The sequence below is a fragment of the Gallinula chloropus genome (genome assembly GCF_964237585.1).
Source record: "Gallinula chloropus genome assembly, chromosome: 3".
Classification (NCBI taxonomy): Eukaryota; Metazoa; Chordata; class Aves; order Gruiformes; family Rallidae; genus Gallinula; species Gallinula chloropus.
The window spans coordinates 59,644,265-59,664,955 of NC_140087.1; the positions used below are offsets into that span (position 1 = coordinate 59,644,265).

General features: G+C 43.9%; 1 protein-coding gene across 1 annotated transcript in view; it reads right to left on the bottom strand.

Annotated features, from left to right (window-relative positions):
• Nucleotides 1-20,691, bottom strand: part of PKDCC (protein kinase domain containing, cytoplasmic) — a 35,902-nt gene that overhangs the window by 3,281 nt on the left and 11,930 nt on the right. Inside the window, exons 2-5 of the mRNA XM_084262100.1 lie at nt 17,825-17,947; nt 14,533-14,804; nt 10,494-10,573; nt 9,691-9,798 (exon numbers count right to left, since the gene is read on the bottom strand). Coding sequence (XP_084118226.1) covers nt 9,691-9,798; nt 10,494-10,573; nt 14,533-14,804; nt 17,825-17,947 — 583 coding nt within the window. The remainder of the gene's footprint in view (nt 1-9,690; nt 9,799-10,493; nt 10,574-14,532; nt 14,805-17,824; nt 17,948-20,691) is intronic.

Consider the following 20,691-nt stretch of genomic DNA (forward strand, 5'->3'; position numbering starts at 1 on the left):
TGTGTTCATAGATCTGCACCTTACTTTCCTTTCTCTTTTCTCCTCTCTTCTTCTCACCCTTTTTTTTCCCCTCCAGAAAGCATCTGTAAATAAACAGTCTGTGCACAAAACCCTTTCCCCCTTCCCCACCGTGTAGGCAAGGCTATGGTTTTATTAGGAGTTTTACAGGAAGAATGTCCCATTGAATAAACAGCATCCACTTGAATGAACTGAGTCACTGTCCTACTTCTTAACAGTGAGCGGGATTGTCGGGGTGAGACCCAACCAGGCGTTCCTAGCCCTCCCTCTCCCTCAGAAGAGCATGCTATTTTCCTCGGGCCCCTTTTAGAGAAGGAAGAAAAGACAGGCTTTTAATTAAGCAAACTTTTTTTGCTTGCTCACATTAGCACAAAAGGGGAGTCGCCTGATGGGCCTCCGAAGAGGAGAAAAAACAAAAAGCAGAGGGAGCATGTCAGCGTGGTCCTCGCCCAGCGCCTCCGCGCTGCCCTGCCGATTACTCCTCTCCCTTGGCTGCCGTTCAGTCTCACTTGCCTTTATGAGCTGCCTCTTGTTCTCTGTTCACAGCTCCTCTCACTTTCCCAGCCGCTGACGGGTGTTTCTCTAATGAATGCATCAGCAAATTCACCTAATCATTTATAAACATTTCTATTTAGCGTCCAGACGCACAAATTGATGGTTCTCTCCCCCCCCCCGAGTCTCTCTCCCCCCGACATCCTATTCAAAAAGCTAAATAACATTCTATATTTCTTCTAATTGTGTCTATTATGGAAACCAGAGCTGCTGGCCCTGACTCACAGCCTATTCTTAAGTTGCTTTGGTTCAGGCACTTTCTGCCTGACATTGTGGATTCAGCCTGCTAATATTTCAGGCAGCACATCATACGAACACCCCCGAGTCAGGGGCGAGCACGTTCACTGCTCTAAACTGCTGGCATTTCAACTGGGAAAAGAGAACACATCCACAAGTGCCCATGCACACCACACAGGCCTAAATGCTGCAGGAAGAAATGCAACAGCCACATTATTTTTTTTTAAGCCTGGCTCATTAAAAGGATCATAAGAAGCATTCACAAACAAGCTACAAAATCAGAGGTGGTGTCGTGCCGCTTGAAGGCAAAGAAGTTTTCATTAACTCAGAAAATGCAGGCTCAAGCACATGAAGGAAAGGAAAACCCAGCAAAATAAATACGTAGCTTCATGTTACAAATGGTCACTTCTCTCTTCTGAAGAGAGGTCAGAGCATAAATCAAACTGCTACTGGATGGAAAGGTAAAGTCTTTTTTTTTTTTTCCCCAAGCTTCTGTATCCACCATACAGTGTGACAACAGCTGAATGTAACCGAGTCATATCCTCTTCCCTCTGTACCGCAACTGCCGAGTACGAACTCATACCTCACAGCCAAGGTCAGTAAAACGGTGTGTGCAAGGGAGATGACAAAAGCATCAATTCACGGTGGCACTGGCACCACAGACACCTATCTGCACCAGAGCACGTGCCATGTGACGTGATGTGAAAGAAGATGTCACTGTTCACAACCCTCCTTCGCATGGCTACAGAAGTGCCACCAACGCCACACTGCACTGAAGCCCACAGCACAGAGGACGTTCACAGAACAATGAGAGGATGAAGCACCTGCCTGATGCTCCATGTCAGCAGGTAGCGTGTCCCAGACCTTCCCATGGGTGCTGCAGAAGCTCCACACTGGGGCTGGGAGGAGCTGCAGCATCCCCCAGCATGCCATCAGGACAGCAAGTGGAGCAGCCCCACGTCACATCACGTATTTTCTCCACACAAGACCGAAGCCTGTCTGGAAAACCTGTATTGGGAATTATTGTTCCATTTTTTTTAACTCTTCTACACACAGATATACCTCTTAATATGCCTTTAGCACTTTTTTTCATCCCAGCACTGTTCCTGTTACAGCTGTCAGGGGTTAGGCTCCCTGCCGATGTAAACAGACTTCAAAAGACCAGCAGTGATTTATGTGACCTGAGGCTCTGTCATAGGTAGGAGATAAAGTTCTCCTTTTCCATTGCCTTTTTCAAGGTGACCGAGCCTGGTAAATCACTGGAGCAGCTTGGACACATTAATCGACAGAGTTGGGCCAGCAATAACTGCAATGGTGATGGCAAGGTCCTGGCTTGCAGGTGCAAGAGAGGATGGAAACATCTACATCAGTGCTTAGGGTGGTCTCAGCATGCAGCAGAGCCCTGCAGCTGTCCCTCCTCTCCTGGCAGTTCCTACACAAGGGAAGCCAGCACTACCTGCAACAACCAGTGGGAACAGAACACCACCACAGGTAAAAAGCTGTATGGCCCACGCACGAGGAGCATCTTCCTTGGCCAGGAGACCATTGAGCTCCTGACAGATGAAAATACAGCTGCTGGAATCGAAGTGAAAGCTCACAGGCTCCACAAGGCACCTTCTGGCAGCTTCCCTGAACTGGCAGGCTGCTGAACACCTGCAGCTTGGGAGCCAAGCCTACTGCTTGCAGGGAGGAGAGTGGGATGCAGTGAGGGGAAAGGGGAAGTCACCCTATCTTCCTGCTTGCCTGGCAGACAGTGGGGGCATCTGCTGGGAGTGCCTTCCCCCACAAGCATCCCGACAGGAAGGTGGCCACAGGGAGCAGAGCGGGACACGCGATGGCCCTGCACCCTGGGTCGTACTCTCAAACCAGACAGAGGTTCTCCTGCCACCCTGGGAATCCAACATGGATATCTCCTCTTAAACTATTACAGCCAGAAACTCACGGCAACACCAACCACGTGCTGGCCTGAGGAAACCACATTTCTCTCCAAAACTCACTTTATCTCGGTCAGAGCAAGGTAGCTGCCTTCCCCAGTGCAAATATCCCTGGAATCTCTTGTTTACGCAGCGACAAATTAGGGAGCTGACCCCTGAGCCCTTATATTTGTACAAGTTGCAAAGAAATGCACTCCTCCCCCATGAACTAGAAGCACGCTCCTGAAGGATGCCCCTCCTTCCAGACCTGCCCTGGCAATGACGGGCACCTCCTGCTCCTGCTGCACTCCATCAGCCCCAGCCCACGGGAGAGCCAGGCCTCCCCCGCACCCTTCACTGAGCATCCTTCCCACTACAGCTCAGTTACCTGCTCAGTTCAGTAAAACTCCACTGGTTTCAAGACAGCCCTAGCTCAGGTTTTTGTCCCGCCAAGACCTGAAACTTACTTAAATGGAGTCTGTGGAATTTGAAGGCTCTTGGCAGTAAATCACATCATAAAAAGGTCAAAGTTCTGGTCGATTTCCAGACTAATGGTGTTTAAAACCAATAAATACTTGCCTAATACTATAAATGCAGCCATAAATTTACACTTTGCGCACATACACGTAGCTTGACACAGAGTAAATAAAGTCTATCAAGGCAATGGCAAGAAATAGACCAGCGAAATGCAGGACACCCCTACCAGTATCACAAGGGAAAGAGAATCCCATCCTCCACCTACCCGCTTTGTGAGGATTGAAGCAAATCACCGCAGTGCAGTAAGCCTGAGTTCGATGTCACTTATGACAGATTTACTCCCACTTAACACATAGGAACTGATTTGGGGCTCACACTTAAACAAATAAATCCTACTAGGAAACATTTGTCCTGTCCTGTAAACATTTTGAAACTTCAAAATATCTTGCCTTGCCGAATCTGGGCAATCCTCAAAAGTTTTGGTTTGCAGTAATTTAAATAGTTTTAGAACAGTTTTACAAGTTTGCTTTGGTCAATCAAACTATGCTGTTTCAGTCAGGCCAACATCTTCTCAAAAGTTTTTTTCAGTGCTAGCCAGCTCCCCCCCACAAGCAGCCACAGTGATTTTCAAACCAAGCACCTTCACATGACAGGGAAGAGAGTCATCTTTAAAAGCCATCTGTAGCATCACTGACCAGGGCAAGAGTTACAAAAGAAAGCCAGTGCTTTCAATTCTCCTAAATTTTCTCCGTCAGAAAATCACCTGCATTGTCCCAAAGCTGATTACAATCTATAAACACACTCATTCTCACTGCACTGGACTGAATCATATAAATAACTCTGCAAGTATATAATAAACTATGTGAAACCGCCTGCGGTTTCCCCCTTTTAGCTTGTTTGAATCACCCTAAATCTGACTTTAATCAGTCCTAATGACCGCTTATTTCAGCCACGGCAGCCAGATTGCGTTTTTACTACCAACTACAGCTACTCGTTGGAAATTTGCCCAGTTCTCTTTTCTAGTTATCACCTGCCAATACACCACGGGTCAACGGTACAGATGCAGCAATGTTCATCCTTGGGAGAGAAACTGTCCTCCTTTCCTCCACTCTCAAGAGGAACACTGGCAGTCGACACTGGATTTGCTTTTAATTGCTTTGCTTACAAGTGAGCAGAAAGAGTCTGATCTTGCCAATCTCAGCAGAAAGTGGTATTGAACAGTGTTTTGCTCTACAAACAGTCCCCACTGATTCCCAGGGAGCTTACGGAGAACAGAATCGGATCCTGCAATACACTTGTGGTTTTTGTATGCTTCATTTTACGCTGAAGTTTTCCTCATGTTTCAGTACCTCACATTTAAACCCACTTCTGACAACAAGCCTCTAGCAAAGCTGGTTTTTGGTATGCCTGAGAAAACGACATGCAAGGCGCATCCCGCCTGTCTCTGCTTTCAATCATTTCTGACAAATCCCAACTGTTTAGAAGGACAGACAGGCCTGGCAGGACAGGGGTTTGCCATCAGACCGGGAGATAGTCCCCCTTCGTTGGTGAGTGTATGGCCATCCTTTGGCTGTTTCCCACGTGCAGGCTGGAAGCAAAGTAAAGCCTGCCTCTTTTTATATGCTTCCATTGTGCTTACAGTAGAGCCATATTTAAATCGGTATGCAGGCTGTCACCAAAACACAAATAAATAAGGAGAAGAACAACATGTTCCCTTACATTTTATTCCTGTTAACATGACGCAGCTGGAGTATTTTATCGGCCTCGTGCCCCACGCCGCAGGGCTGTTCTCCAGGCTTGGGAGCTACCTTGCACCCATGGCCACCTCTGCAGCGCGCACCGAGTCACCGAAGGCAACTAGCCCAAACTAGGGCCACAGATGTTGGAAGCTGCATCTGGCCCATTCGCTCATAAAAACGACAATGCTGATGACAGACAAGCCAAAATGTGCTTGAGGTGACCCGGGCAGGGTATTTAAGCTTAGAGACAGATGCCCAAGGGCTTTCTAAAATACACTCGGTGCTTCCTTCAGCCTTCCTTGGAGGGGCTGAAGACCTAACCCATCACTATTAGCTGTACGCTGCCGAGTCTCGGACCTAAAGAAATTTAACAATAGCAGAACACACTTCTCAGTGAACATGGCACTTGGTTTGCACAACGCTGGAGACCAGTGTGAGCAACAATCAACCCGTCGCTATACACCTATACGGCCCCACTGTATTCCCAGTGCTGTACAGGCGCAATGGAACCTGCTCTGTGTGCTGGGATTGCCCAGCTGTCGATAGCAAAGCCCTCTCTCTGCCTGAGGCAGGGCACAGAGGGTGACTTTCTGCCCACGCTTGCAGCCCTGCACACCTTTCCCCCTCAGTGGGCCGCAAAGCAGCTTTGGCATCCCCAGAAAACAAGCCCCCAAGGCACAAGTGCCAGACAAAGCAGGAATCCAGGCTGCAAGGACTGCGCCGTGGTACGCTCCCCGCTGAGCACACCCTCTGGCCTTCTGGCCTGCTGCAGGACATACAGACCGTCCGCCTCAAACAATACTCCAGCAACAACTTCTCTCTCACATATGCACAAACACACAGACATCCTCCTGGATTTCAGTCGTTCTTGGGTGGATTTACAGTTTCCTAAGCACGTTGCTATAGTGACCCTGCAGAATATTTTTTCAAAACACTGTTGTACTGTAAATGTTTACATACAGCATAATCCTGCCAAATTGTCTTAAGACAAAGGGAAAATTGAAGCGTCTTTGCTTTATGTCCAGCCTTCCAGCTTTGTTAGCACTGAGAATGTACTTTCAATCAACATTATGCCTTTCTGGGGGCTCACGCACCCTCAGGCCTAATAATGGGTCATCTATTAGCTTTAATGAATAACAAAGCTATCGGATTTACTAGTGTTAGCTGATTTCACGCATTTCTGAGTAAATTTTGAGTTAACTCAAGGGCTGGAGCTTAGCTCAAGGGCCAGACACCCAGTTGGTACAAATCAGTGCCACTTGATTGAAGTGATAAAGATGTTGATACCGGGGCAGGACTTTACTGACAAACATCAGTAGCTTTCTTTTTATATTTATATATACATATATATAGTTGTTTTAATCTGGTTAATTAATGGAACAATTTAATCATTTTTAGATAACGTATGTCAAAAAAATACATGGTCCCTGTTTTAATTCACATTCTTCTGTATTCCAGCAAGAGAGACCAAGAGTCAATGGAATATAAATGTATTTGCTCATGGTGTTGTTTTAAACACTGTAATGTTCCTACATCAACACGAACAGTAGTGTGATTTATGATTACAGAACACATACATAGCTATCAAATGTCTCCCGCACCTCTACTCTGTTTCTAAGATACTAAAGCAAAGTCCAGAGCATAATATAATTTACAGCACTATAAAATCTTTTACGACTGAAGCACAGTGAAAGCTTAATATCCAAAACCTTCTGTAATATGACTATGCCATCTTGTTAAACTTTATTTATGGGAACACTAGGGTTGACAAGAACTCTCTTCATGTCACTTCCCTACTGATTATCAATATCACCTTTCTCACTTCATGGTGTTCACAGGAGGAGGTCTTCCTTTCAAAAACATAGGTTCAGATAGATAATAGACCGATTCCTCAAAGATTGTTTTAGTTACTGCCTTAGATCAGTCGCCCAAGATCATGATCTTTTCTTTCCTAACATGAATTTACAATGCTTCATCCAAGAGAACAGACAATTCACAAAGCATTTAGACCAAAGACAATTTCTGAAGTACCATTATCTGAACCTTCTCTGGTTTCTTTTCCAACAACAACAAAAAAAAAAGAACAAAAAATACCCCGAACCAATTCTTGGACCTGAATTCACCTCTAGTTCTGTTTTTAGGATTTAAAAATAGATCATACACCAGAAAGGCCCTCTTTTGTCACAATCCTTTAGATGCCAGAGAAGACAGGCATGATTAATTCTTGCTGTTTCTAATGCCTGAGAGCCCCTCACCTTGTGAGGCTTCCACCATCTGGAGCAAAATCGATGCTAACTTGTGCTTGCCCCACCTTGGCACAAAGGCATGTAAAAAATCAGGCCAGCTCTGATTAGCTCCAACCTGGCCTGAGAACCAAACCGTCATCTCTAGTTTTATCTTAACCTAGCACTGTGCTGGAAAACACTCAAAGTTTCACTATGCTGTAGAGCAGGGCAGAAAAGTTTTTCAAAGATCAAAAAAATCTTAGAAATATTTTTTCCTTGCTTTCAGGGTAACACAGTGTCCTCTGGACCTCAAACAGGGCCAACGCAAGACCTCCACTGACAGCCCGGAAAAGTACCACAGTGATCCCTTTTCACACCCAACTCTCCCTCCACCACCCAGCAGGAGTTACACAAATCATTCGATCTGCTCAGCATTTCAGCTCTGGTACTGGTGGCCAGGGCACCAGCTCAGTTGGGAATGTCCTGCCAGTGGCGAGAGGTTCCTCACTTGGACATGAGCCCTTCCGAGCACCACTGTCACCCTCTCCTGCAACCTCACCGTACCGTGGGAGAGTTTCTCATTCCATGATTTCTGGGTAATTTCTAAATAATAATTCATTAATCCCTGGACTGTGAATATGAAAAATTAATTCTAGCATAGCATTGCCAACCAAATACTGGTTGAGGAAGGAACATGTTCAGAATAAAAGTCGTAAGAATGACTAGGCAGGCATATTTACACCCTCATGATATAACTTCATACTTCTCTGGCAAGGAGAGAGAGCCTTAAAATAGAAATAAATTACAAGCCCTTTTCTGTTTGGTTAAAGTAGCCTTAGAACAAACAAGAAACAGGCCTGCACATCTTAAAGGCATGGCAGCTATGTCTGAAAATACATCTCATCTAAGTTTAATTTCCACTAAGATCTCTGATTCCTCAGGCTTTCCATTGGTCGAGAACATTTTCCTGTCATGGAACTCAGTATTACATTTGAGGTATTTAATGCAGACTGGCCAAACACGTTACACAAAGCACCTACAGATTTTCAGCGTCTTTGCCTACGTCCATGAGGAATGTCCTCCACCTAAAAAGGGCTCCTTGCACAGAAGGGCGATACTAACCATGAACACAGGTAGCGGATTCTGCCTTGTATTACCCAGGGCTCTACGGAATCAAACTAATGCAAAAATGTGTAATTGTTACAGTAGCCAAACATACGTGGAGCTCTGCTCCGTATTAGTAGAAACGTGCACTGTTAACATTTCCTACTGCTGTCCTAAGCTTCAAGTCTCAGAGGCTCTTTATAAACATGACAGCCCTCTCAAATTCAGAACTTCATCTTGTCCCGATACGGCAGTTCAATCTGGAATCAACCGGCACCACAGAAAAACTTCAGCCCTCCTGGCACTTCTTCAACAAAGGACGTGTTTGTACTATTGATTGTACTGCTGAAAATAATTTTGCTGTGTTGACAGGCATCACTCAGCACAGATTGTGATGAAAAGCTGAAAATTAGAAAGTTAAATGAACACCTGCAACAATTTTCCTGCCAATTTTACAACAAAATAAATATTGAATTATTCTGATAAGTGGGTCAAATTCATCCCTGGTGTCATGGCCCTTTGAGGTTAACAGCGCTACGACAGGAATGAATTTGGCTCCTGTGTCTCTTTCACAGAGCAAATGTTTCACTGAACTTTTCAAACCCCCTGTGCCAACATTCATCTTCATTTAGAACCCATCTTTCCCTCTTTACTGAGCTTTTGCAGCAAAGCCATAATTTTCCTATCAGCTTGCAGTCAATTATGTTGACAGTTTGACATGAATATTGTACGTACACAAAAATAATTTGCAAAACAGCCTTTTCAATTGTTAGATTTAACAGTCATTTCCATCATACATAATCTTCTTTGACATGTATAATTCCACAAGCTATCATTCCAGAAAGAATACGCATCCCTCTGTATCATAGCAGCTTGAACAGTATTTTACGTACCTGTGGTGCTGCAGAGATCTTATGAAAAAGATACTATTATGCAGCTTTGTGTTCATTCTGTCCTTTTAATTTTTCCCTTTTTCATGCTATTGCTAGCAGAAGCTTTTTCCCTTGCAAAGTCTATTTTATTCTGCCAAACTGCAAGTGGTTATGTAGTAAGAAATTCTTGTAAGTCTCAGGAAATCCATGGAAGTTTACAGCATCTCACTTAAGACTGCCCCACAACTCATGTTTGGGAAGGCAAGTGTGTGGATGTGATGAAAAACATTTTCCCACAAACCTGCTATGAAGAACAATGCTCCGCTGGATTTCCTTATCGCTGTTACAGCCTGCTCACACCTACGGACATGCAGCTACCACGTGTCGTGAGCAGGGTTTCAGAAGGCTCCCAGGAAGCAAAAAGCAGATGACAGATTATCCCATGCACGATTTCAAAAGGCCACAGAGCCCTGTTTTCTGCACACTTGCCCTTTCAAACCTCAAAATAAAGACCAAAGTCTCTGATTTTAAGTTTTTAGAAACAGCACTTTACCGGCTTTTGGCATCCGGGTTGTGTTCTGTAGGTACTCTCCGCTCTTATACAGATTCAAAACTCTCTCCAGCTGAGCAGCCGTCTCATCTATTCCCCAGTGAAGCTCTCCTTCAAAAGCAGAGAAAAAAGGAGGAGTTAGATGAGGAACACCCCACGCAGGACAAAACAGGTTGCATTTGAATAAAGCCCTACATGTTAGAACTCTGTGGGGCCCTGCTCTATAATGGCACTGTGATGTGGACATGAAGTCTGTGAGTGACTTACAAACTGGGCTTCACACCTGTTGTAAGCCAGGCCTGCCAACGGCTGGCTTGGCTAGCAGGGAACCCTACAGCTGTGGGCAGAAACCACCGTGGTGAGCTCCTTATGAGGGACAAATTTCAGCCAATACAGGGAACTCCAAAGGCTGTGCTTGTTAATTAGTCCAGCATCATTAAAGCACAATGTATAAAACCCTTAGAACAATACACCAAAAACCCTCAAATCAGATTTACAGGCACATGCAAACTCTTGTCCCAAAGGCAATTAGCAAAGATCTGTCACTTGCCTCTGGCTTCTGAGGTATAAAACATCCACTGCTACCACTGGCAATGGGAAATTATCCTGGCTTTATATCATTAAAATTACCCTTGCCAGAGACAGGGGTTCCTCCACATTCTTCAAGGAATTGCATTCTGATATAGTTCACCCCAATGAATTACTGCAGGGAACATAAAAGCAGCATCCCCCACATCCCAAACGTTGTAGTCACGCTAAGAAAGGAAAAACAAAAACCCCATCAGTACTGTGTGTATTGTCATTACCTGTTGCATTGACTATCTTATCCAGTAATGGTCTCAGAGAGGTTGGAGCACTGTGTGGAAGGAGATATGTAAAAAAAAACCTGCAATGGAAAATATAAAAAAAATTTAAAAAATAATTTAAAAAAAACAAAGTTCACAAATGTCTGGTAACTACTGACCAGCTTAAAGAATAAAATTCCTATCACTTCCAAGCCACTGACCTATTCAGGAAATATAATCATATTCTACATAAGTATATATATTCTCTGTAAATATATAGCTGAGACTATTCACATAGCTGTCTGGCATACCTAGACCACGCTGTTATACACAAGGCTGCCTTGTAACTACGTGTAAATGTTCCATTAATACAGAAATTTGCAATGAAGCCGCATGGATTGTGACTATTTGCAAAGGTGTCTGTACTTTGACAAACTAGAAGGATGCCAACAACCCCCAAAAGTGCTTTTTTTTCCTCCCCTTTTCAAACCTTGAAAGAGCATAAATAAAATTTCTGCTTGTTTCAAGTAACTGACTGTTGTTTCCTTTTCTACAGTTTTCTTGAACTTTCAAATGAATGGCCAGGAAAAAGGGGTTTTTCCTATTGTTTTAATGCCACTGCAATTCCAAATGTCTTCTCTGTTCTCATCATTTATCAAAGTTCAAGATGCATTCATCAATAGATGTAATTCTCCATTTTAACACTTAATTGCAAAAGTAGTAAAAACAGTATGCCTTTACCATCACTTGAAGTATACTAAGGGGGGACCTTATTAATGTTTATAAATATCTTAAGTATGGGATGCAGGGGGAAATGGCCAGCCCCTTTTCAGTGCTCTGTGGAGACAGGACAAGGGGCAACGGCTGCAAGTTGAAGCACAGGAAGTTCCGCACCAACATGCGGAAGAACTTTTATAGAGTGAGGGTGACAGAGCCCTGGGACAGGCTGCCCAGGGAGGTGGTGGAGTCTCCTTCTCTGGAGATATTCAAGACCCGTCTGGACGACTATCTATGCAATATGTGCTAGGGAGCTGCTTTGGCAGGGGGGTTGGACCCGATGATCTCTCAAGGTCCCTTCCAACCCTTATGATTCTACTCTGTGATACTTAATTTTCACATTATACCTTTACATTTCAATTACTCTGTCAATTTTGCTACCCACTGCAAACTCAGCATCAGCAACCTAAGACCGGGACGGACAGTTCAGGATCTGGCAACAGAAACAGAACTATCAGACATAAGTATCTGGTAATGAGCAGAACAGGAACACAATTGGGAAACTGCTCTGATTTACAGCTAACCTGCAGAGCAAATGTTTTTCCATGTACAGAAAACACATTGTCAGAGACCTCCAGGGACTCTCATTGAGGGGGTAGACTAGCAGATGTCTTATTAAAAAAATAAGTTACTGATTGCAAAAATTGATCATAGACACAGGTATTATTGAGATGACATTCTACTTAATGACTATCTCATTGAGATTTTACCTCCATTTTTTAAACCTTACAAAAATTATAGCTATGTATCTATAAATAATTGCATTTATATTATAAATATATAGTTATTAAGCGGGATCATCCCCAGGTAGGTTTTCTTAGTGATGAGCATGAAAACCGCCCAGAAATCCAAACACCAGCACAATGTTTATAATGAATAATTTGTCTGGTAAATTTTACCTTATTTTTCTGCTTAGAGATCATGCATAAGCAGAGTCCGACTGACTGGGAATAGTTCTTTGCAGGAATTCAGTAGCTGTCATTTACTTTGCTAAAAGCTGGACGGATGAGACTCAGGAAGGTTATTGTTTTTTCCATGGCTATATAAATATACAACGTGTTCTAACACAAAAACCCACATGTGAAATTCTGGCATGTACAGACTCGGGCGCCTGCACATCTTAATTGTGGGAACATTTGTTATTCATCGATTCCAGGGCCAGTGGCATCCTTTATGATCTGCATAACACAGATCTTCAGATCCTTTTACATTTGTTCCTACAAGGTGGGGTTTTTTCCTCCTTTCTTTTTCCTTTTCAGAACTACTTGATCTTCATTTAAGAACTGTCAGTGATGGAGAATCTGTATCAGTCATTGGTAATCGTTCAAGTTATTAATCACCTTTACTTTTAAAAATTGTCTGGTGCTTTGAAATTTGTACAGAGAAAGACCCAGAGGCGCATTTCTGACAGGAGGGAAAAGTCAAGACGGGCCACTTTTACACAGTAGAATTTTTTCCAAAATGTTTTCTCTCCTTTAATTATTTACCTCATAAAGAAACCAGCTAGATAGGCTAATTACGCTTTCAAGGCTAGGGCGTGCTGTATTTTAAAATTACAAGGGGGTTACGGATTGCTTGACATATTGCTGCTTTTCACTTCTACCTAACAGTGCCAGCAACCCTTTCCTGAGGGCATCCCAACCCAACAGCAACAGAGCGCGCCCATGAAAACATGAAGTGTAGTACCTCACGTTCATTCTCACACCTAACAAACTCAAGATTTAGCTTTCCAAGGCAAGCACAGAGACTCTTGTTCCCAACGCCCTAGCACGGGAGGTCTTGCGGCCTAGTACAGCGTGAATCTGCTGTTAGACAAATCCCCACTGTCTCTATCAAATTAAGTAACAGGAGGGGCAGAAAGGGCTGGCATGCAGTTCAACAGCAACAGTACAAGCTGTAATAGAAAAAGACCATTTCCTTCAGCAAGACCAGCAACCTGCCACAAGCCCACCACACCACAGACACATCCCCACTTACAACCATGATGGACGGGTGCCTGTTTTAAGGTTTTTTAGGCAGAGCAGGAAAATGGTCTTAACCAAAAGCTAGCAAGCTAAGCAGGATCTTTAGCCAATCAAATGGAAATGGAAAAATCTGCAGGACGCACTAAAAACTGCACTGCATAACTGCAGATGTGGCGCAGCCCATTTCAGTGCGGTCAGCTAATGCAACACACATGCTGGTGAGCGCCCTGAGACCAAAGCAGAAGACTCTCTTTGGAGCAGCCTCTCCTTGCTGTGGTCTGGCAAGCAGCAACTGGCACAATACTTGAAAGGGAAGTCTAAGAAATGAGTACACCATTATGGCATTACTTGGAGATTCTCCTATCTGGATCAGACAAGGCGGCCGCCTGCCCCGGCGGTGCCTGGCAGCCAGAGTGGCTGTGGCAGGAGAAGCGTGGCACTGAGCATCAGCTACCGGCTTCAGCTTCTCAGAAAGCAGAGATGGCTTTCCCACCATTCTGGCCAAGCCCTCCAAGGAGAGCGATGGCCAACAGGGAAGATCCGAGATCACAAACACAAAGCCATCACCCAGGAGGACTCTGCTGTAAATCTGGAGAAAACCCTTCAAATCAAATTTGGAAGATGGGCACACTGGCTGAATGCTTTTCTTCAGTGTAGCTGACTGGTCTGGTGTGGTAGGTTACCTAAGTGTCCCCCATCATGGACACGGTGCTGCCATTGAGTGGGCCCAGCACTGGGAGCCAGCTCCCCAGCACTTGCCCACACAGAGCCCAAGGGCTGGGATGGAGGCAAGAGGGAGCAACCCTTGCTTTCAAAGGTTTGGCGTTATGCCCCAGACCATCAGCAACTCTTTGTGGCCCCGTGGCTGCACCAGAGACTGTCATCACCCTACTGATGCAGGCTCTGGTGAGGTGAGGAGCACCAGGCTGGAGGGCAGGATGAGAGCTGAGCTCTAACTCTGCATCTGAAGCCAGCCCTTTCCTTAGCCAGTTGTGGAAAACGTTTCCTCTTAATTCACCCCAAAGAGTCTCAGCAGAGCCTAACTCCACAGGCTCCTCTGTTTCCCTCCTATCTACTTCTGAAGAATTTTACATTGGTTTTATTTCACTAAAGGCAGTGAATCACACCCAAACTATGCAAAACATTTCCAAAGATATAAATGCAACATGTTTTCAGAAATTAAACAGTTATTCATGGCTTCACTTACTCTTGGATAACAGTTCTGAGACAATACATACTCACTGGCATGAGTAACTATAAAGGATGCTGGAGACTTTTTGCCCATTTTCAGTTCTGTTTTATCCTACCAGATCACGTACCTGTAGGCATTGTATAGGTTCCTCTTTTCATTCATATTCTGACACCGTCCCTCAACCGAACAGGGAAGGGTGAAGTTCCTGGCAGGGAACTCCATGAAGCAGTCGCTGTTACTTGTGCAAGAGCTCTCCTCAATGCTGGCATCATCCAGATCCGTCACCTTCAGTTCCCCATCCACGATCACAAACTGCCGAGGACGAAAATCCAGTAACGTCACGGAGCCCAGAGGAGAGTGAGCCAAATAATGCAGGAGCCGAACTAGGCTCAGGCATATCTGAAATGCAAAAACGTGGGCAACCTTGCATTATTTTCTCAGTGCAAAGTATATAAATGAAACCACTCTAGCTTAAGATGTGTTCATAAATACATGACTTAATAGAAGATTATAACTTATCTGCCAAATCGAATGTTGCAACTAAGGTATTTTTTATAGGATTAGCATAGCTGACTGTAAAAGCCGAGAGACCTGAAACAAAAATAAGCTGCTTTCCCAGTGCTTTCCCACACTATTCCTGAAGCGGGGCTCATTGTTTCTAATCTTACTTTTAGCTCATTGTTTCTTTTAATAGAAAAAAAAAAGCATTAACTTTTAATAACACATTATGCACAAGCCTTGACCACGCAGTCTGATTCCACTCTTTTACAAACCCCAGACCTGGAAGTTTTGGCCGGACAGCCCTGCACCCGTGCCTGGAACTCCCAACTGCAGACGGTGTCCAGATTGTCTCTGTAATGACCCTGGATTTGGACCACTTTTAAATATTTTTTTCCACTGGTTCCTCTTAGGTTTTTCCAGGGGAGATGGAAGCAAATTCCCTGAAAGAAAAGCTCCACAGCTCCTCCATCTCTCTGAAGCATAGATGTTCATCAGTCTGCATCAGTGGGTGTGTCTCGGTGGACCCTCATGTGGCAGTCTCTGGCTGAGGTGGGCACTCTGTGCTGATGCTGCACTTGCTGTCAGGTTAGAAGCTTGAGTGACTATTACCAGACGCAGCAAATCCCACAAACATTGAATGCAGCCCCCTTACCAAAGTCCTGTTTTCAATCCAAGCATTCCTCTAGGGTCCACTACGTAACATATTAATGCAACCATAGCATTAATATCAACGGAGTTAAATACTGGAATTTTTATTCTATGCATTAAATTATGAACAGGCCTTATTCAGTCTATCAAGCGTTTTGTTGTTTATAGATAGCCTTCATTTTCTGCTAAAATACACAGTTAAGGCCACATGCATCGAAGTAGTCAAAGCCAAACTCAATCCTGGGGCACAAACGGCATACTCGGGGGAGCACCTAAATGCCTACTTCCTAAGAAAGCTCATCATGTCTGAGGTTATCCCTCACAGAGCCTTCATCTGTGGGACAACGGGACTATCTCACGCTTCTATGATCCGTTTCCTGCTTGACCAGACTAGAACACAGTTGCACTACTTACAGGAAACCACAGTTCACATGGAGATGCCTGTAGGTGCAAGTGAACACAGGGCTGGTTATGGGACACCAGACCTGACCACCCTTTCCTCCCTCTGGAAGAACATGGGAATCATGTATGTGCCACGCCACAATACACTGTACATAAAAGGCACATCCAGCACAAACTAACCTGTAACACACGTGTCTTCAACTGCCAATGAACCCATAATTTCACATGAATAAAACCATAGGTTGTCATCTGCTTCTTTGCAGACACCAAAAAGCCCCTGTCCTGACAACCCCTGTGACCAACCCTGACAGCTGCTGCCCTGTGCACCTGCTGCCAGGCGGGGACTGCAAACACCCCTGCATGAGAAGCTTTAAGGACACAGATGAAGGCTTCGCTCTGTATCTCACACGTCTTCTGAGCACAGAGGTGCTGATGTGGGGAGCAAGCTCACTGACGAGTCCTTCAACACAAGGAAATTATTATTTGGAGGAATAAGGTCAAATATTTACGCAGCCGTTTCCAGGACTGGACCACAAACAAGTCTCAGGTATCAAGTAGGTATGTAGGATTTTTTTTCCCCCTCCTTCTCTGTGTTGGTTGCATCCTAGATAAATGAGCATGATGTTATCTAAGACATCATTACAGTAGTCACAGGAACGTTTCATCTGTAATTCCACCTATGTGATTCAGCTCAGCACCTTCATCCAACTCTCCTGTCACAACTGCTCGCTCAGAAATATCCATGCTGGAAGGAAACTTCCCTGTTCATTAGCCATAATCTAACATATCCCTCGGGTCATTTACTTTGTACGTGATTGCCATCACAGTCTGTTACTTGCATTCCCCGGATGCGATGAGCCACAGACAGGTCCTGTATTTTGGGAGCCATAACGAACACCTCTACCTCTTATTAAAACTGTACTTCTTTCAGGAAAAGGGAGCCAAAACTTAGCACAGGGAACACACTTGCTCCATCTCTATTAGTAAAATAAACTCTACAAAGGAACATTCCTGGGCACAGAAACTCAATTCTGCACGCAGAATTTCGCTCGCTAGCACGGTCTCCATCCCAGGTCTGCCCAGGACCTAGGCTGCTCTCTGGCACAGTCCCACACAGCCTGAGGACTGTTTGCGACAGGCACAAGTACTTAGTAGTACAGACATGGGCTACACCTTGCTGCAGGAGGTCACTCAGGAACACTTTTAACTTTCTGATACAGATGTAGCCATGCAATCCAAAGTGTTCTGCGTGAAGACTGCTGCTGCCTTCGATGTCTTGGGCAGTTAACCTCAGCTAACAACATGTCCCAATATCAGTTGAGCAAAACAGTGCTGTCTTTATGAAAGTATTGCTGCAGTCTGGCTTTGTTTGGGACAAGCGCGACCTTCATGCTCCCAGTAAACTGCCAATGTGACAGACAACCTGGGTTTGAGATTCATGTACCCTTATTTCATTCTTCTTCCCAGTAAAAGAGTATGAAGAAGCAGAAAACAATTATAAAACCAACTACTTAAGGATCAGGAGAGAAATCTAACATCTTCCTATTATTTAAATCCCAGCTGCAGAACACAATTCTCAATCAAAAATTCTGGGACTCGAGCTTTAACAAGTTAAGAAGTGTTTGAAGAGACCATGTAAAAAGCATATAACCAGCTACAATTAGGAATGTCAAGGCACAAAATAGTGCGCTATCTTAAACACTGCAGAAAGGGAGTGCTAAGTGTTGTTTCCAAACCAAGATGCAATCATAAGCAAAACAAATATTTAATAAATATTAATTGCACTACATAACCCCTGCTTCATGCGCCTGATGATATTTTGTATTCATTGCTCTCTTAAAAGTCCTTTTAAAACAGTTGTTACTCACTCGAAATCTGTCTTCCCAGGAAGTCTGTAAAAGCTGAATCATCTCTAAAGGTGAGCCAAGTTCTGTGATGGTCGTCAGCGTGTCTGGGATGTCATTGCTGTCTTGGTAACAATAGCCATAGAGCTGAAACAAATCACAACCAGGAAATATCAGTGTAACACATCTTGGCACAGAGGTGCAAGGTAAGCACTTCTTACAAGACCCTGTGCTCTACAGGTTGTATCACCTTCAACTCCCACCCAACAGCTTTTATATCCTCTTGCTTGATTGACGTTCCCTTGAAACTCCTAAATTAGCTAGCAGAGTCTCTTGTGGGCATCATACATCACAAGTCCAGCGGACTGCTCCCTGCATCCCCACCCCCCGCCCCAGGATCTTATGCCAATAAATGTTTAAAAGAATAAAAAGTAAATTAAACCATCAGAACTCTATCTGAGGAAAGCTTGCCTATGCAATCCTAAATAAGACCAATTTTCTGCTTAAAAGACATCGCAAAATAGCTTTTCATGACAGTTCCCATAGGACTACTGTTTGTGCATCAAGTGACAATCTGTATTTCAATGACACAGTAGCTTGAAAAACAATTGAAATGCCAAAACTTATCTTTTCCCAGCCAGAAACTGTCTCCTGCTATTCTTGGACTTTTGTGTGCAGGATCATTAAAGAAGGGCAAACACTCCACAATATTATCTGCCAGTAGCTTCGTCAATTTAAAAGCATTTAAATGGCAATTTCGGCTATGCTCCAGCTCCTTCTTGTATTTGCCTTCCAAAGAAATTTGAATGATTAATTTTCACTTGCACAAATAATTGCACAAGAAGAGTATTTAAAGACTGTGCAGAAGAGATGTCTTGCTTTATATGGAGTGGGACAACATCTGACAGGGCTGGGGGACAGGCTTTTACAAACTCCCTGCCAAGCCCTGGCAGAGCAGCAGTTAAATGAGCCTGATAAGGATCTGATTGCAACTTTCCAGCCAGAACAGCATGCACATGAAATAAAACTGAATGTAATCTCTGCCCCCAGTCAAATAAACCATGCAGTAAAAGGGTCTGTGTGAAAATGTAGCATTCAAAAACGCCCTGCTGCTATTTCTCTACTGCCTTGTCCTGAGTAATTGGACTTTTTAAACCCTCTTTTAGTTTTAGAAAGCTCAGGGAAGCTGAGAGGGGTCTCCTCTGAGCTGAGGGGACTCAGATACAGCCCCACAGAAGCAGGCAGGCTCAAGCAGACCACAACTAGGACCAATCCTAATTCTCCAGGAAAGCAGAGAGCCAGAGCAGCGAGTGCCACGGCTGGAGAGAGCAGGGTGAGGCCGAACACAGGCACTCCAAGCAGATTCACATATCGAGCACATTCTTATGCCTTGTGACCCTCCCAGACAGAAAAGCGAAGACCAGGCTAAAGTCATCAAATACGGGACTTGCTCTGAACCATTCTGCTAGCTCTGACTGCAGCTATCTATGTTTAAAGGAAAAAAAGGGTGCCAAAAAATGTAAAAGAAGTAAACAATTTTTCTTTTTGGTGTAAAAGTGGCGCTGTATTTCAAAACAGCTGCTGAAACACAGATGTTAACCTAAACAAAAAAACCACCACACACACTTACCCCTCAAAAGAAAAAAAAACGGGGGGGGGGGAAGGAGCTAGATGATTTTATTTTAAAACATGCCAAAAAGATTTTGGCATCAATGCACAACAGAGATTTGCAATAGATGCCGACATGAACATTTCAAACAGGAAAGCAGACCTTTCTCTTTACTGCTACAACCACGGCAAAGACTGCAACAGCAATCATTTCCTAATCTAGAGCCATTCAGACCAGGCTCTGCTTTGCTCCTCATCACCTGGGACACACCATTTTTGTGTAGCTCATTGACAGGAGTTCAATCTTCATGTGTTGCAAACTGCCTTAGAGCATGACATCGGCACAATTCTGTTTAAGCCTTCCAAACTAACAAAAAAATGTAAATTCAATGAAAATATTTAATACAATATTCGTTTCTCAGAGACAAGCTGGATTCTGCAGCTCTCACTAGGTTTTTCTTTTCTCCCTTGTGTGGGGAGAGACTAAGGCGGCAGGATGAAGCCTGGTAGGTTTGAAAACCCTCACTTCTAAGTGTCAAAAATCGAACATCTGTTTCCATATCATCTGCAGAGTTCAGCTCTTGCCTTTAGCACAGTAATACTATCCATTGGGAAAAAAGCCATGAGGGAAATTAGCAAGGAATACAGACTGGGAAATGACAGTATTGCAGTTAGCTGTTGGTCTGCAGTAGCAAAGAACACAAAAACCCCATCACTCTCTGTTATTCATCCTCAACATTTGAGAAAACCATTCCAGGAATAAAACTATGGAAGACAAACTACAATTTTATGCACATTTGGTTACAAATACATAATAGATACGTATCTCTACACACAAAATATCGAGAAATCAGTCTTATTATCTATTTATGTGCAGATGAACGCATAAGTGGTCATGAATTACAGTACCTATTTGTACCTATTTTATCTCAATCCATGAATACCAATAGCAATAATATTGATTTAGATTTTTTCCTCTGAGAGCTGGAACATGCTTGTGAGTAACTCCTTCATTTTAGTATCCAATTTGTACCTTGGCAAAAGTCTCCACTGCCCGAGTATCTGAGTATTTGGTGTATATTTTACTGTATCAATGCCCATTTAATCACTTCAGTCACTGTGGAAGCTTAAAATTACCCCATTTAGTTTTGGTTTCATATTAAATTGCTCTTTATTCTCACAAGAAAATTTTCTCGCACAAGTACTGCTGAACCTAATCATACAAGCTGAAAAAACACAATACTGAGCAAGTTAGCATAGGTCTGACTCAAAAAATATATACT